Genomic DNA, 16,484 nt, shown 5'->3' with positions numbered 1-16,484 from the left:
GAAGTATATTCACGCCCTCGCAGCACAAGCAGAATGATGCCCTCGGCCGCGCAGTTGGTGCAGAAGCATCACGCCCACATCTGCAAGCAATGTAGATGTTGTTCCGCTGCCTACGAACACGTAGAGTGTTGCTTGCCGCTACACGTCTTCCGGCATTGCTACGGCCAGTCCGATGTAACCACTCCGCGTTCTGACTTGCTTTGGCCTTGATGTCTTTGATCGCGTATGTGCTACAATCAAGGCAAATAATGGGTGGAGACGACGTTGTTGTAGCACACACATTCGTTGCACACGCTCCTAGCATTCGCTGGAGGGGCATTGGCGGTCAGGTAGTTCTGGTCCAGTGCCTTCCTATGGAAATGGGAGATCTCATCGTTCTCGCAGTGTGCGCAGAAACGCTTGGGTGACTCTGAGAATATCATGGTCGCCTCTCATCAGGATCCATCCATTTGGTCTCATTTGATATACCAGTCCTTCGGTGACTCGTCTTGCCTCGGCCTCTATTCCATTCACTTGCAAGATCTCGGTGATTCGGCAACGATTGCACACTGAGAATGGGTGTCCGAGCTGTAGTGTAAGGTCGCCTCCATTAGGATGAGCATCGGCACAGTTTGGCGGATTGGGATCACACAAGCCGTGAGGACCATAGAAAGTGGCATGCAAGCAGTCGGTATCATCGATGTCGTCCATTTCCTCATCGTAAGATGTATCCTCGGAAGGGACGCTGGAAAGAGGACTGGAGCCGTTTGACCCACCCGTGCCATTGTAAGGAGGAACGCTGCTCCTTTTATATGGTGGCAGGGGTGTGTCGGGTGCTGGTGTTTGTGGTATAAGGTAAGTAGGCGCAGGCGAAGCTGGGACTAAGTGCTGAGGCTGTCCGGTGGCCATGATGCCTGGAATCTGTCCGCTCGCCGGAAACACTTCTGGCGATGGTGCTCCGGACCTTTCTATGTGTCTGGTTGTTGCTGTACTGGTGGACGACGCCGAGAGTTCATCTGCCGAGGGAACCCCAAGGTCGAAGTTGACTCTCCTATTCGAAATTTTTGCTAAGCTATAAGACCGCCTAGAGGACCTGATCCGATTCGTACACAGGGAGAGGAAAGAGATTGAATCAAATGTGGCCTGCTTCGAAACCAGCCTTATTAAGCTGGCACGGAACAAAGAGCTCGAGTTTTCTTCTCGACTGGACTGTCTGGGACGGAGTTCACAGACGCCGGAAACAGATCCACCCCCAAGTCGACCATTGCCAACAGGACCAAGCCATGACCACTATCATTGTCCTCTGTCTTAGCCTGTACGAAGCGCAGTCGCACTTCTATACTGGGTGGTTGCCATCCAACCTGATGTGCGCAGGTATAGACGACAAAGCAGGCCATGTAACAATTCCTCTTCCTTCGCAGACTTCCTGCAAAAATGTTTCCTTGAAATACTTCCACCAAATAGAAGAACATAGGGTTCATCCTTATCACCACCAGTATCAGCATCAGGATATCCAAGTGTACTTGATCAATACACGTCTGTTCCCAGCCATGTCCGATCACTTATTTACTTCTCCAGTAACAAAATGGACCACATACGTAAAATTCTATATCATAATGATAGTCTGGTCTACAACCGTTAGTACGCGAAGAGAATATAAGTTAGACTATCTGTCTGCGAACGTCCGAAGTCTCCCGCATTCCAAGACCTGGAATCCCGACCGAAGACGGACATATGAGCATGCCCTAGCATTCCTTTTTCCTTTGTGGCCCCGATCTATCGGTTCATATGACATCAACAAGCGATTCGATCCAGTCGCGCTAATCGATGCCGTCGCTGTTTCCGTGTGTGAGCATCCTTACGGCGGTTTCTAAAAATGGCTCTGTCCGATGATCGGTCGCTCGATTTCGAGGAGGCGACCCTGTCCATTTCCTGTTGATATGTCAACACACAGGGGATGCTAATGTGATATGTGAGGTGTGACTAGAGTAACGCTGACAGTTGCGAAGTATGATGCACGAAGGTTGATGATGGAAACAGCAGTATGTTAGTTGCAGGGATACAGTCGTCGATGGTGAGACTAACTGCAACGAAGAGGGACAAAATGATGAAGCTCGCGATAGAAAGTGACAGCATCGTCAGAATAACATTATTTTCGTGGCATGACTGTCGCAATATCTCTAGTAACATCTAGGTAATCTCTTAACTCAGCGCAGGCCTACAAACTCGCCACCAACAACTCCTTCACTTCCTCGAAATGTCCCTGCCACCAATCCAGACAAACAACCAACTTATCGCAATCATGGCCCTTCGTCTCCAACTCCTCGTCCAGCCCAACGACCCAGACCTCCAAGCCAACCAAGCATTCTGACCGGTCCATTCCGTTTGTCCACCGACTATACCATCGTGCTGACCTAGATAAGCAATCAAGGCTTTGGATTTATAGTCGAAGGGCTGCGAGGGCCTGTCGTGCTGGTTGAGCTCGTTGCTGAGCCACTCACCCTTTTGGAGCGCGACTTCGGCGAGTGTGGGCAGCGTGTAGCCTTCGATGTCTGCGGCATCACCCAGGGCGTAGGCGTTCTCTATCGGGGTGCCATCTGGTCGTAGAATTTGCATGTATCGATCCGTCAAGATACGAGGGAGGCCCTTTTCGGGTTTCTTGACGTCGAGACTCTCCACCAATGGGTTGACGCTGTTTCCGGTCGCCCAGAGTAACATGCCGTAGGGCAGACGGCCGTCCTCCTTGGTGAAGATTGCTGATTCCTCGACTTTCTCAATGTGCGAACTCGTCTTGATGTTGACTTTCTTCTGCTCTAGCGACTTCAGGGCGTAGTCGCCTAGGGAGCTCTCGAAAGTAGACAGGATTGTCGGCGCTACGTCGTGGATCGTTATTGATAGCTTGCCGTCGAGGTGCGGGTACAGATGTCTCATGTCTTCGTGCCAGAGATCGTGAAGTTCTGCGCACGCCTCTATGCCGATTGCGCCGCCTCCCACGATCCGGATTGAGAGGAGGTCGCGCTGCTGTTGCTCTGTGAGTCCCGGTAGAGATGCTGCGTCTAGCATTTGAAGAAGACGCTGCTGAATCATTCGAGCATCATTTGTCGTCTTGAGGAAAAGAGCATATTCTTTGGCGCCCGGAGTGCCGAAAGTCTGGATGTCGCATCCAGGTGCGATGATGATCTTGTCATAAGTCACTTCGAAGTCGCCTGTTCGGCTTAGATCTTCGACACTCGGTTTGCAGTAGATGATGCGTTTCTCGAGGTCGATTTTTTCTGCTATGGCTTTGTGGTATTGCACTTCCGTACGGCTTCTTCTCCTCACTGGTTCTTCTGCGAGTCTGAAGTTGAACAGTCCGCATGCTGCACTTGCTAACAATGGCGTGTACTGGATAGTCCGGATCGGTGAGATGACTTGGACATTGTACTTGGTCAACGACAGCTTCTGGGACAGGGTGAAGCCAGCCCAGCCGGACCCGATGATTGCTACTGTTGGTTTGCTCATTGTGATTGAAAATATGCACAGCGATGTTCTTTGATCAAGATGGAAAGACACCTTCGTTCTTTGAGTATATATGCAGAAACCCAGACCTTATCAATTACTAGATCCACACAAAAACCGTGATGTCACTACAACCCCAGAATACACGTACCCGTAGAATATTGGAACAAGACCGAGATATGCCAGAATCTACCCCGACGCATACCATCACTTTTTATCGATCTTGCTTACTATTTCTGGCGGCACTTACCATCGCCCCTACATCGTATATCTCAACCTTATCAACACCTCCAGTCATGGTTAGTGGTACAACGAGTAGTGCAACCCGTACGTTCGCGGCAGAAATATCTCAATAACCAAGATCTACCCCATGCGAAGGGGTGAGAAAATAAATTGGATGACGTCAGCTACTCGGGAAGTCGTGGAGGGAAGAGAGTGAAACAACGTCCAGACTCCGAATTATCTCCATTCTTATTCTGACAATGGAACTTTCGTGAGAAGTAGCGAAAACGCAAGGGTTTCCTGTGAGACCGATAATTGGAAAGAAAAAAATGGTGGCTTTTCGAAGTGCTCCGTTGGATCCGCTCATTGCGCCTCGCCTCTGCCGTAACAACAGAAAAATAGACATACTCGAACGTTGCCTGCCGTAGCCTCGACCGCGTATGTACAGGAGCCCGTCGAGCGCTCAGATAGAGCTGGCTGTCTAGCGACGATCTGGAAGATCTATCATCTCAGGTGGCTGCACTTCTTGTTTCCGCATGATCGCTAGATTCTCTCTGTCATTTGAGGCGTTCTTAATCAAGAAAGGAAAACTGCACACCACCGACCATATTTGTGAGCTGGCAAGATCTGCCCAATGACGTGCTTTGGGCGAAGGTTTTGATATAGGCCGGAAATTGATATGGAACTACCTACGCACCTTGTGGCGAAATCTGGCTGTCTGGATCTATAGTCCCTTCCTTCTTGGAAACAAAGGGCGTCCTACTGTTGTAAAGGTACTTCTCACTCCTCCACAAAGTAGGTGCCTTGCAAACGTGAAAGCGTAGCTTCAAGCCTCGCAAATTTGGTCGTAGGTAATGAGCCGCCTGAAATGACCGAGCCAATGGATATAGCTCTGATCAGCTTGGGTTTCTTCCCTCACGCGTGATTGCGATGCCGAATGTCAGCTGTGGTGTATCAATGCAGTTTCGCGAAGCATGAGCATGATTTCAAAGTGTACTCGACAGTTGCGGCTGCCATGTCAACAATATGGGCTCACTTGTAATGCTAAAAGACGTTCAACCAAGGTAGTACTCTCCGCAGCTCTAAAATGATTCAAAGAAACATTTCATGGTGTTGTATATTGGCCCTGCCTATATTTACCAGCAAAAGGCTTCCTCAAAGTAATCTATATGCTGATGCCCCCTTTTAAGCGTCTCATGCACAGCCGCGCGAGCTTCGTCAGCCATGCCCGCCGGCCCACAAACCAGTACCGCCGTTCTACTCCGCTCCGAACACTGTTTCTCCTCTGCGATGTCCATGATTATAGCTTTAATGTTGGGTCGTCCGTACTTGACGTCTATAGGCGGAAGGCCTTGGAGTGATGCTTTGCTCTCGGGAGAGTTAGCATCGTCGTTTGTGTCTCGGACTTCCATCTCGGAAGCACGCCGCGTCGCGAAAAAGGAAGGATGGAACGAGGGTTGTGTCAGCGCGGGGGCTAATTCTGCGCGGCACATCTCTTTCACGAAGGCTTTCTGCCTCGCTGTCCAGATGAGTCGTAGGTCTGTGGTGCGAGTGCTCTCGTGGTCATAGTTCAGTCGTCTTAGGTATTGTAGGATGTGAGGCGCAGCTGAAGCAATGCCGGTGCCGCCTGCGATCAGTAATATGGTTTCGTAGGACTCCAAGAGCGTCTCGTGTCCGTACGGGCCTTCAACCAGTAGTGTTGGGTGTATGAATCCATCCGCTGACCTGAGACATTCATCTCGCAGTCGCCTTGTCCATCCGTCGTAGGGTCGAACCCAGAATATCAGTGATACATCTTTGCATGCTGCTGCGCTGTTATTACGCTGCAGGAGCGATTGCTCTGCTTCCGCACTGGCATCTGTACCTTCAACCGAAGAGCGTCTAGGAGCATCATCCCACGATTCTCTTCCTTCTTCGTCTTCTTCTTCATTCACTTCGTCCACATCCACTTCTTGTTTAGTAAAATCAAGGGCGTCAGATCTCCAGGCGCCAAGAGTGAAAGGATGATTCTCAAATCCAGTCCAGGAAGTTGGCTGATACAAGTAGTAAAAGTGACCAGGAGCGGGCGCTAATCCAGACGATGTTGGCCAAACCTCGAGGCGGATGACATCGGAGTCTTTGCTGTATGTGGCCGTTGTACGTGTGCTGCGAACAATGTCGCGACCGAACCTGGCGCGATAGTTGTGATGTACGACCCGTAGAAGACGCAGAAATCGGTCGCCGCACCATATAAACACCACTGGCCATAAGTAGTGCGAGTAGTTCTCAAACTTGGAAGTGTGTGTGAAGAGACCGATTAGAGTCACGATCGAGAGCGTGATGTGTAAAAAGAGAAAAGACTCGTAGAATTTGACTCGGAGCCAAGCATGTGAGAAGACCAATAACGCAGTCATCGTGATGGTTGCCTGGAAGTACGTTAGGAAGTGTATGCTAGAAATCAGGACAATCACTTACGACTAAGCCTAACAGCAACCACGCCTCACTTATCTCTGCCCAGAAACCAGACCAGCCCGAGTAAGCAACGTAGAGATATGAATACCCAATAGAGTGCACAATGCCGAGTACTGTTCCCACTCTCGCCACATGACGATGGTAGATGCTAAAAGTCCGGTAGGACCAGCCCGTAGCCCAAAGAAAGCCGTCGTTGCGTGCAGCAAATATCCACATCAACGTTAGAGATGCATAAGCCATAACTCCAGTCCTGTCAGAAATGTATCTCACCAGCTGGTATTGCATATCAGGCCAGAAAAAGTTTTCTGCAAAAGGCCAGTAATCAATACAGCTGAGAAAAGTGCTGAAAATCCAAAAGGAAGTCACGACGATGAAGTCGAAGCGGGCCGGTATGGTACACCAATAGTACAGTCGTTGATGATATGTCCCGAAAGTAGCTGGAGTGGTGATGTGAGTTCGTGACCAATTGATCAGCCGCTGAAAGATAGCTAGAGCTTTTCTCCGTCTGCTCTTTACAAGTGAGTTGTCCTCGATCCTGGATTTGAAAGAGATTGCTTGAATATTCACAAAAGTCGACCAGGCATTCGAAGCTACGCCAATCAAGATAATTCCAGCCCAGAAGATGTACAAAGCATCGCCATATCTTTGGTGAGACTTGACTTCATAAGCCCAGGTCGTGATGGTCCTATGCACTCTCTTAAAGTACCCTGGAGCAATAAGCACCGGCTCGGTAATGCTACCGATTGTCGCAATCTCATCAAATGCTACGACACGTAAACTCTGGATGTAAGTGTCGGTCATATTAGAGGCGATTGGGCCAAGATCCAACAAGTCAACGCCACCTGATTTGCAGTCCTTCTGGATGGAAGCAAAGCCAGGCATCATGTCTCCAGGCTCGCAATAAGTCTTCGCAGCGGCATACATGGAGGCTACCTTCATGGGCCCCCGACACACCGATTCCCAATATGACGAACCATTCGACTCAGCAAAAGGCAAGGAATTATAGCCAAAGTATATGGCCTGTACACAGTATTGATCGTCTGCTAGGCCGGTCCATAACAAACGGGTAAGGAAAGGTGCAGCTAATGTGGCCAATGTGCTGAGAAGGACAAGTGCTCCATAACTGAAGATCATTGACCTACCAGGCATACCAGGTCTGCACTGAGTTTGATCGGTGTCGCTCGCGACGCTTGACTGGCCTCGGGATTGTGTGGCATATGCGCCAGTAGAGTCAAGTCTAGAAGAACTTTCTGATCTCGAATCTAATAATGGTGTTTCTTCAGAGGATACATGTCCAGTCAAGGAAGTTACCGGTGACGAGCGATCTGATGCTTTACCACTGTGAGGTGATGATCGCAGTGTGTCGTGGTGGGTTGTCTGAGGCTCGTGTTGTTGCTCAGGATCATTTCCGGTCCTAGGATGTCTTGGTTTGTTCCGAGCTGCCGCGCTCCGCATCTTCAGGCCACGGTGGAATACAGGTAACTTGACGTGCTCGTCAAACACGATCCCGGCAACAAAATAGAAAACTAAACTTCTGATCTATCTATGAATGCCCGGATGTACTTTGCATTTACCAGATAGGACTGCAGATACCTGCCCAAGGGATCCAGAGACTCACCTAACACTAGGCGGTAGAGATCGGAATCAATCAGATCAAAAGATAACATGGCTAAACTTCGGGTTCGAATTTTACTTCCTGGGCGATCTATTCTTATATCCGATCTCGGCATTACAACAAGCCTGCAGCGCAGAGACGTTCGTTGGGTAGATAAATGACGAAGCGAGCACGAGGCGTGTTGAACAAGTAATATATGAATTTACGTAGACCACTGCATCCATCTCATATCAATACATACATGACTAAGACCTAGTATCGCCTGTAGCCACCACCGTTTCCTCTACCGTTGGAGTTGTAATTGTCTCTTCCTCCATACCCTCGGTCGTAGCCACCGTTGCCATAACCTCCGTTGTGACCTCCATTAGGAGGACCAGGAGGCGGGGGACCTGGGGGCATCCCAGGCATCCAGCCTGGTACTGGTGGTGGTGGAGGAAGACCAGTGCCTGGACCGGGAGCAAAGCCATGTTGGGCCGCTTGTGCAGCGAGGTGAGGTGGTAGGTTAAATGGGGGCGGAGCGCCGCCGTATTGACCGGGAGGAGGTGGTGGTCCTCGTCTGTCATATCCGTTCTGTCCGCCATATCTGTCATTACCGTATCTGTTACCTCCATGACCATTGCGGTCATTGTAACCACCACCATTTCTGTCATTGCCATAGTTGAAACCGCCTCTTCCTCCACCTCTGCCACCTCGATTACTATCGAACTGAACGCCTTGGTAGCCTCGTCCACTCTTCTGTGATCTAGCGCGGGTACCTTCGATATCGCCATAGTCGAGAACAGGACGTGGGGGTATTAGTCCAGGCAATAGCATACTCTTGTGGATATGGTTGCTGGTCGGCATGATGTAATGGACCGCAATGGATTGGTCATCGTCGATTTCCTCGAACGGCGTGGCACCTTCGAGGGGAAAGGTAAGTGCCGAGGAGGGAAGGTAGTTATCGTTCTTCTCGACTTTGCCGTTGAGACCCTCGGAAACACGGGCATTGAGCGTGAGCTTGTCCGAGCCTGCCTTTTTCGAGTAGAAACTCATGACCACCTCGTCGTAAAGCGGATGCTTGGCAGAGAACAGCAGAGCTTCTTTACCAAACTCGTTTCGTGACTTCTCGTCGGCTGTCAGAAGAGGGTACTTCGTTGCCATTGCCGCGAGCAACTTCTTCTCATCAATAAAGGGAAGAAGAGCAACGCCCTGCCATGCAAACTTCTTGCCATTCAGGTCGACCTCAAAGTCCTCTGGGTAGAAATGCTTGATGTCGCTGTCATCATCCGTCATGAGCGGATGGAAAGCGGGGGGGATAGTGTGGTTACTGGCAGCGGGCATGACACCCATGAGCTGCTCGTACGGCCTGAAAGGCTTTCCCTTCGAGAAATTAATGGTCATATCTTGGAGATTGACGAAATCCGCGGCAAACGGGGCATAATGGTGAGGGTAGTACCATGTCCAACTAGGGCAGCCCTGGAAATAGTAAAGCAAGACCCACGCAAGACCTTCAACATAATCTCTGCCGACCTGGTGGCGGAAATCGATGTTGTCCTTGTCGACCTTGAACTTTTGCTCGTAGTATCTGTCAGCATAACCGTCCTCCCAGAGACGGACGCTGTCTGCAGGCATCTCATTGGGATCAGCCTTGGGGGGTCCGTTGGCTTTTGGGTCGGGCGAATTCCTCCCCGGGGTACCACTCTCTGCGGTCTCGGTGGTGTCCTCGACTGCGTCAGCCTTGCGCTTGCCTAACACTGATGGGGACGATTCTGTCTCTGCTTCTGCGGGTGCTGCAACACTGCTCATGAGCTCCTCGACAGCATTCTTCTGAGATTCTTTTGCCGTAGCATTCTTCTGTGCCAACAGCTTCTCCTTGAGCACAGCAGCGGCACTCTTGTTAGCGACGTTGGCCTTGTTCACAACCATATCGTGTGTCATGTACCGCGGATCGGCAGCGGTTTGAGCAGCGCCAGGCGCAAAGGTCGGGAGCGCATTGATGTCGGGAATTGCTTCACCGCGCTTCTTACTGCCTGGGAAGCGAATTGCCGGATCTGAGGCAGCTCCACCCTGGAACGAGTCCTTGCCACCTGACTGGCGTTCGTTTCTCTTGTCGTTGAGTCGCCGTCTCTTGGCCGCGGCAGCCTCTTTACGATCTTCGACTTCCTTTCTTCGCTTGAAAATGGCATCCTCTTGTTTCGCAAGTCCAGACAGGATCAGCTGTGCCCTTGCAAGGTCGACATGTCCGTCCTTTGTGACATAACCGCCCATGACAGGGATATTGTCTCTCCAGATAGCGATGAGGGTGTCGATGCCTTGCTCACGGATGTCCAGTGAAGGTAGATGCGGCAAGAAATCGTTTCCGACGAAGAAACACATGAAGACCCAGTCATCCAGAGCTCTTTCCAAGTCGAATTTGAAGGGCTGATTGGGAACACTCATCTCTACCGCCAGGTATTCTCTCAGCACGCCAACGTGGAGCCAAATGAAGGGCTTCAACGGCGCCACACCTTGCTTGTCCTCGTCCTTCTTGGCAGGAGCTCCACGACACTCGGCAGCGATATGTCCAGGCTGATTACATAGACGGCACATGCCAGGTTTCGTGTCGTTGGCGAAGACATCCTCACGTAAGACGCGGAAATGGGGTTCATGGGTGGCGAGACCCAACATGATCAAATCGGCATCGAGACCATAGATGACGTGGCGAGTGTTGGGGTCGTGGCTGGGCGAGTTGCGCTGGGATCTGACGAATTGCATGATCTTGTGTTCGCCCTCTCCGGGTACGGTGGCATCGGAGATGATGATCTTGAGCTTCTCCCAGGCTGGATCGGTGTTGAGCTTGTATGCGATCCAGTAGCGCAGACTGGCAGCGAGGATATCCATGAACGGGGTTCCAGGGGTGATGGCGTTGCTGTCCCAAGTCTTCTTGGGGCCATCGCCCTCTTCGGGCTCTTGACCTTGCGCCTTCAACATTTTGTAGAGTTCGGCCTTGTCTGCATCTTTCTGGGCAGCCTCTTGGGCGGATCTAAAGCGGCGCGATCGTTGCTGGTTCATTTTGGCACGAGGTGCGACACCATCTGATCTGTTAGCAATGCCTTGAGTTGATGGACTGGGAGGATTGAGGGGATTCAGATTCTCCGAAGAGGAGAATCCGAACAGCAGCAACGACGACGAAGACATAGGAAACAAAGACGCTGCGATCATCGCAGGAAAGCACACAGGCTCGACATACCAACAGCAATCATCAACAATTTCCTGGGGCGGACCATGTTGACTACTCTTTCGGTATACTCAAATACAGCAACCATCATCTCCTCCTCGTTGGCAGGAGGAGGACGATCTTCTGGATGGGAGCAAGGATGAACGATACCATTCATGTCCAAATACAGATTGTCAAACTCTTCGCCATTTGGGTTGGCCTTACGAGCATCGATGGGAATCTTTTCACCATCGACATCTTGAGCATGTTCCTCAATCACGGGAGAGATGATTTTGGGGTACTTTTGCGAAAGCCAGCGGAAAAGGGCTGGAACACCCATGGCAAGCTAGAGGGAAGAACACTAGTATAGTCTTTTTGGACTTGAAAGACAGACGGGTGGAGATGCAAGGGAAGCAAATCTTGTAGCACAGGCACAGGCAACGGAAGTGGCGAGTGCTGAACGGGGTTGACGGTGATGATGCTGATGTCTTGACCTGGGAGAATGAGCTACGACTTGTCCGAACAAGTCTTTTTCGACCAGAACACGACCGAAAGAATCAGGAACTTCTTTGGTCACACAATGGCTCCCCGACAGTTGCAATGTCAAGGGCCAGAAGAACGTACGGTACGGTGCTGGACAAGGCACAGTCTTTGCGAGAAGGAACGCAACAAGATGCAGGATCAGAGAAGTTGCGACAACGCCAAGACGCGCACGGACGAATGCCGCAGCTGCCCTGTGGATGAAACTGCAGCAGATCAGCGCTAGTCCCAGAACGGCAAGAATATAGGTTTCAATACTGTTCAGTATTTTTGTGGAATGGAACAAACACATGTCCCAAAGATGCACCCTGACCTTGACCATCAACTCACCACGACACACCTTGCTTTGATTTAGATCGAATTGAGGGCCTGTCGCGAGAAGCCCATAGATCCTACAACGATCATTCATCCTCGGGAATCACCTCGGCAGTCGATTTGGAGATGGATACTCACTGATAACGACACCTTTTGATCATCCAAGAGCCTCGAGTAGCAACCTCAACGATGCTCAAAGCGCCTGTCAGGCAGACCGCTGGGGATACTATCTCGACGTTATCCTCTCGCCTGGCGTCGGCGACATTACTGGAAGACCGTCGTGCTTCCATCTTGGGTCTACGGTCCTTTGCCAAACAGTATCCGGCCTCTGTAGCCAGTGGTTCTCTGAGAGATCTTATCGGTTGTCTCAGAACAGACGGACTCGGACTGGGAAGAGAAGATGGAGAGGGAGGAGACGTTGACACAGTCAGGCTGGTCCTTGAGACCCTCCTCATGCTCTTCAACCCCGACCAGAACAGCCCCGAGGCAAGCGAGGATATCGCTTTGTGGTTGGCCGATGAGTTCAGTCAGGTACGTAGTCCAAGTCCTGCTGCTGTTCGATTCTTTTGCTTGTGGTGTTGTTGAGACTGAGCTAAGGCGTAGCGTCAAGATAACATAACCATCCTTCTCGATCTGCTAGACCAGCCCGACTACTATTCACGCATATACTCGATCCAATTGCTCACCGCCATCTCCTCTTCGCGACCGGAGAGAACGCAGGAATGTATTCTGCAGGCGCCTCTCGGCACAGCACGACTGGTTGGCGTGCTTGATGACACGAGGGATGCTGTGCGCAACGCGGCGCTCGTCCTTCTGGTCGACCTGACTACTGTCTCGCAGACTGAGCTACAGAAACTCATCGCCTTTGAAGATGCATTTCAGCGCACCTTGAACCTCATTCAGGCCGAAGGTGGACTCGCCGAAGGTGGCATTGTTGTTCAGGACTGCCTGGCTTTTCTCGCCAACTTGATCAAACACAGTGCCTCGAACCAGTCATTGTTCAGAGAAACTGGCTGCATCCCCCGTCTCGTTGAAGCGGTCCAGCAGAGTGTCACTGTGCCTGTTGATGAGAACGAGTTTAGTCGTGCGAACAGGGAGAAGAACTCCTGGGGTCTACTCGCTGTTCTTCGATTGTTCCTCGAGAAGGGTGAGGTTGGCACAAAACAGAATCAGGATGTCTTTTGGCGGGCTGGACTTGTACAAATGGTACTTAGACTCGCATTCGACATCGATGCTCCTCCGATGATTCGGACGAATGCTCTCAAAACGTGCGCGGACATGATCATCAACAATACTCCGTTACAGGAGAGTTTCGCCGCGCTGCAGGTGCCCTTACCAGTGGAGCCACAACCAGCTACCAATGGAACACTGAAAGGCAACATGACTAGAGCGGCGTATGTCATCGAAGCATTACTCGACCTGGTGCTGGTGTCGTTTCCTATGCGACCGCTTGAGCTGCGCGCGTCGGCATGCGCACTGATCAAAGCTTACTTTGCTGGCCACCAGAGAATAAAGCTACACTTTTTGCAGAGAGCCATCGCCGGCTACACGGAAGGCGAGGATGAGAATACTAACATTCTGAGTACTCTTATGACGGGACCCCAGGGTCCAGCCGCTACCGATCCCTTGAGGTTTGCCCTCGCTAGTGATATAGCATCACAGCTGCTTTACGATGAAGCTGAAGCCAAAGCCATGCTTATGAGCGTGCAGGAAGGTGACGCCGAGAAGGGCGAGGATGTCGTGACCGCCACACAAATGCTTTCTGGCCATCTTTTGGCATGTCTGCAGAACGACTTTGATCCACAGGTATCCATTGCTTACCTCGTGTTGCTCATCACCTTTCTCTTCGACGACCCTCAAGCTATAAATGATTGCCTCGCAGAAGGATCATCCTTGGTTGGTGTGCTCATTACCACTACTCTCTTGTGCGGCGACTCGCAGGTGTCTGCAGACCCACTCAGGTCTCTCCTGCCTGGACTATGCGCTATGCTTCTAGGAACAATCTACGAGTTCAGCACAAAGGACAGTCCCATCTCTCGCCGAACACTCCATCCTCTTTTGCTCTCCAAGCTCGGTCGACCAAAATACTTCGAGGCTCTGACACAATTCCGATCACATCCAGATATCAGAGACTTCGAGCTTATCACCCAGTCAGGAGCGCCTGAGGCCGAGCTGATCTCAGTATTGCTTGATGCCGCTTTTGTTGAATGGTTCAAGGACGAGTACGGACGGCTCAAGCGCGCCATCGACCGCGACCCCGGAATAGAAGTGATCAGAAAATCAGAAGTCGAGGTCGACCGCGACATTCTCGATGATCTCCGAGAACAGATCAAGACAAAGGATGAAAAGCTGCAGGAAATGGAGAATGCCACTCTAAGCGCACGTCGAAGAGCAGATTCAACTGCAGCAGAACAAAGACGAGAGGTCCAGAGCTTACAATCATCACAGCGAGGTTTAGAAGGAGAGCTAGAGCGTATCAAGCGCGTGAATGAGGCCTTGCAACGTGATCACGAGGCTGAGATGCAGCGTGTCCAGGGCGAGCTCCGAAGTCAAATCGCTCAAACCCGTCTCGAGGCGCGCACGCAGAATGAGACGATGCAGCAAAACCATGCACGGGAACTTGAAAGGCTGAAGGGTGCACAGGGCGCTTCTCTCGCCAGCGAAAGATCATTGTGGGAAGACAAGGCTCGCAAGGCCGCCGAACAGGCTGCTCGTGAACTCAGTCTTGCTGTCGAAAAGGCAGCAAGTGAACAGCGAGAGGCGTTGGCAAAGGCCACGGAGGAACATCGTCTCGCTATGGAACAGAGCAAGGAAGAGAGCACCAAAGCGATCGCTGAGCTCGAAGCCAAGCTACAACAGCACGAGGCAACCATCAGGCAACGAGAGGACGCACTGCAAGACCACGAAAAGGCCACCAAGGGTCTCAAGCAGGACCATCAAACCACGAGAACGGCCTTCGACAAGCTGCAGAGCGAGTACGATGAGGCGAAGAAGATGATGGAGAAGCTAGAGAAAGAGGTCCAGCAATCGAAGAAACTCCAGGACGGTCTGCAAGAGGTCAACACAAAGGCAATGGCGCGGGTCAAGGCTTTGGAAGAAGAGGGCAAGCAGCGAGAGAGTCGAATCAAGAGTCTTACCGAAGACAAGGACCAGTATCAAGCAGAAAAGGAGACTCTTGAATCGAAGATCAGCGACCTCGAAAAGGACGCTGAAGCCCTCAAGACTGAACTCGAAGCCGAGCGTAAAGGCTACGGCGAGCTCGAAGCAGAACTAGAAAAAGCCAAGCTTGGCTCTGACAAGCCCAAGGCCGAGCTGAAAGAGGCGACGGACAAACTCGCCAAGCTGGAAGCCGAGATTAAGCAAGCAAAGGTCAGTCAGGCATCCGCCGAAGCTGACCTCAAGAAGGCCAAAAATACACAGAGCAAACTCGAGGCCCATCTCAAAAAGGCACAACAGCAACAACAGCAACAACAGTCAACCAAGAACAACAGCAAGGGCGGCTCAGGCGGCAAAGCAGACGATTCAAAAAAGACAGCTCAACTGGAAAAGGACCTTGCCGCCGCCAAGGCAGAAATGGACAAAGAAAAGGAAGAGACGAAGAAGGCTCGTTCAGAGCTGGAAGATCTCCTGATGGTGCTGGCGGATCTCGAGGGCAAGCAGGAGACGTACCGCGAGCGGCTCAAGAAGTTGGGTGAGGAGGTGAGCGACGACGAGGACGATGACGATGACGAAGACGGGGATGAAGATGAAGACGACGAGGACGACGAGGACAACGAGGACGTTGATTGAGGACGTACTCTTACTTCTTTTTGCCTCGTTCAAAAGTCATTCATGCGTGTATGTAAAAAGTACAACAGGACTCGAATGGTCCCTGCAAAAGTATCGATACAATGCTCTGGCGCCCTGATTTCTTCGTCGCGGTAGAGTGATATCCAACGTAAACCCCAACTTCCACACATCTTCCACTCAAAGACACAAACGTTCCCATGACCCCTCCAAACCACCAACGGATCTTTTAGCGAGATTTCCCTCGGGACGATCCTGCACCCCCCGAACCTGCGTCTGCTCCCAATAAAGCCAAACCGCAAAGGCAACGAACCATCCACTCGTGCCCGCCGCCCATCCGAGTTTGGGAAGCTGAGCTACAGCCAGGATTGCCGTGGCGAGTGCAAGGGCACCCAGAAGGACCAGTATGACATCTGCAGCATGTGAGCAGGAAAGTAAAGATCAAGCTATCGGAGGGGGTTCCTAGAGAAACGTAGAAACTTGATGCTCTGGTAGATGGAGAAAGACATACAAGTCGCAGCCCACGACAATCTCTTCTGCACGTGGTCCAACAACAGTCTATCGTCGTTTGTCACCCCATGGATATACTTCCACAGCACCGTTCCGTGGGCCATCCCGAAGACTTGATGATATCGCCGAAGGTCAAAGTCCCATAGATCGGTGCTGGGAGCGTCGCGAGGCCAGGCGGTGGATATGCTGGTTGCTTCTTCCCGGGTGATTACAAGGGTGTGCAGCAGGACTTTGGAGATGAAGGTTTGGATCTGGGGACTGGAGGCGGTAGGGGGAGGCAGGGAAGGTGAGTGGTCTGTAGGATGATGCATTGTGATACTATCTTTCTGTCTGCTGGGATTATATCTATCGCTGTGATTTTGAATAAGAGGACGGATGAGATGGTGCACTGCT

At 51.4% G+C, this 16,484-nt stretch overlaps 5 protein-coding genes across 7 annotated transcripts; 1 reads left to right on the top strand and 4 right to left on the bottom strand.

The window, feature by feature from the left end:
• Window positions 1-2,223: 2,223 nt before the first annotated feature.
• Window positions 2,224-3,480, bottom strand: AAFC00_004369 (uncharacterized protein; the record flags this gene model as incomplete). The annotated part of the gene is made up of 1 exon (XM_069344002.1): window positions 2,224-3,480. The coding sequence occupies one exon, from the start codon at window positions 3,478-3,480 to the stop codon at window positions 2,224-2,226; it is 1,257 nt and encodes a 418-aa protein (XP_069202556.1).
• Window positions 3,481-4,835: 1,355 nt separating this feature from the next.
• AAFC00_004368 (uncharacterized protein) lies at window positions 4,836-7,299 on the bottom strand (the record flags this gene model as incomplete). 3 transcript variants are annotated; one of them, XM_069348157.1, is made up of 2 exons in its annotated part: window positions 4,836-6,104; window positions 6,154-7,299. In XM_069348157.1, 2 exons carry the CDS (start codon window positions 7,297-7,299, stop codon window positions 4,836-4,838), a joined length of 2,415 nt encoding a protein of 804 aa, XP_069202553.1. The 3 variants fall into 3 exon arrangements, with proteins under 3 accessions (XP_069202553.1, XP_069202554.1, XP_069202555.1); XM_069348158.1 differs by having other exon boundaries at window positions 6,154-7,074; XM_069344000.1 differs by lacking the exon at window positions 6,154-7,299 and having other exon boundaries at window positions 4,836-6,092.
• Window positions 7,300-8,017: 718 nt separating this feature from the next.
• On the bottom strand, window positions 8,018-11,280 carry AAFC00_004367 (uncharacterized protein; the record flags this gene model as incomplete). Its single annotated transcript, XM_069343999.1, has 2 exons — window positions 8,018-10,818; window positions 10,974-11,280. 2 exons carry the CDS (start codon window positions 11,278-11,280, stop codon window positions 8,018-8,020), a joined length of 3,108 nt encoding a protein of 1,035 aa, XP_069202552.1.
• Window positions 11,281-11,984: 704 nt separating this feature from the next.
• Window positions 11,985-15,584, top strand: AAFC00_004366 (uncharacterized protein; the record flags this gene model as incomplete). The annotated part of the gene is made up of 2 exons (XM_069343998.1): window positions 11,985-12,326; window positions 12,399-15,584. 2 exons carry the CDS (start codon window positions 11,985-11,987, stop codon window positions 15,582-15,584), a joined length of 3,528 nt encoding a protein of 1,175 aa, XP_069202551.1.
• A 177-nt stretch (window positions 15,585-15,761) lies between these two features.
• On the bottom strand, window positions 15,762-16,402 carry AAFC00_004365 (uncharacterized protein; the record flags this gene model as incomplete). The annotated part of the gene is made up of 2 exons (XM_069348449.1): window positions 15,762-15,994; window positions 16,093-16,402. 2 exons carry the CDS (start codon window positions 16,400-16,402, stop codon window positions 15,762-15,764), a joined length of 543 nt encoding a protein of 180 aa, XP_069202550.1.
• Window positions 16,403-16,484: the final 82 nt, after the last annotated feature.

This window comes from Neodothiora populina, assembly GCF_041146345.1.
Source record: "Neodothiora populina strain CPC 39397 chromosome Unknown canker_contig_17, whole genome shotgun sequence".
NCBI lineage: Eukaryota > Fungi > Ascomycota > Dothideomycetes > Dothideales > Dothioraceae > Neodothiora > Neodothiora populina.
This window is presented reverse-complemented; position numbering and strand designations above follow the sequence as displayed.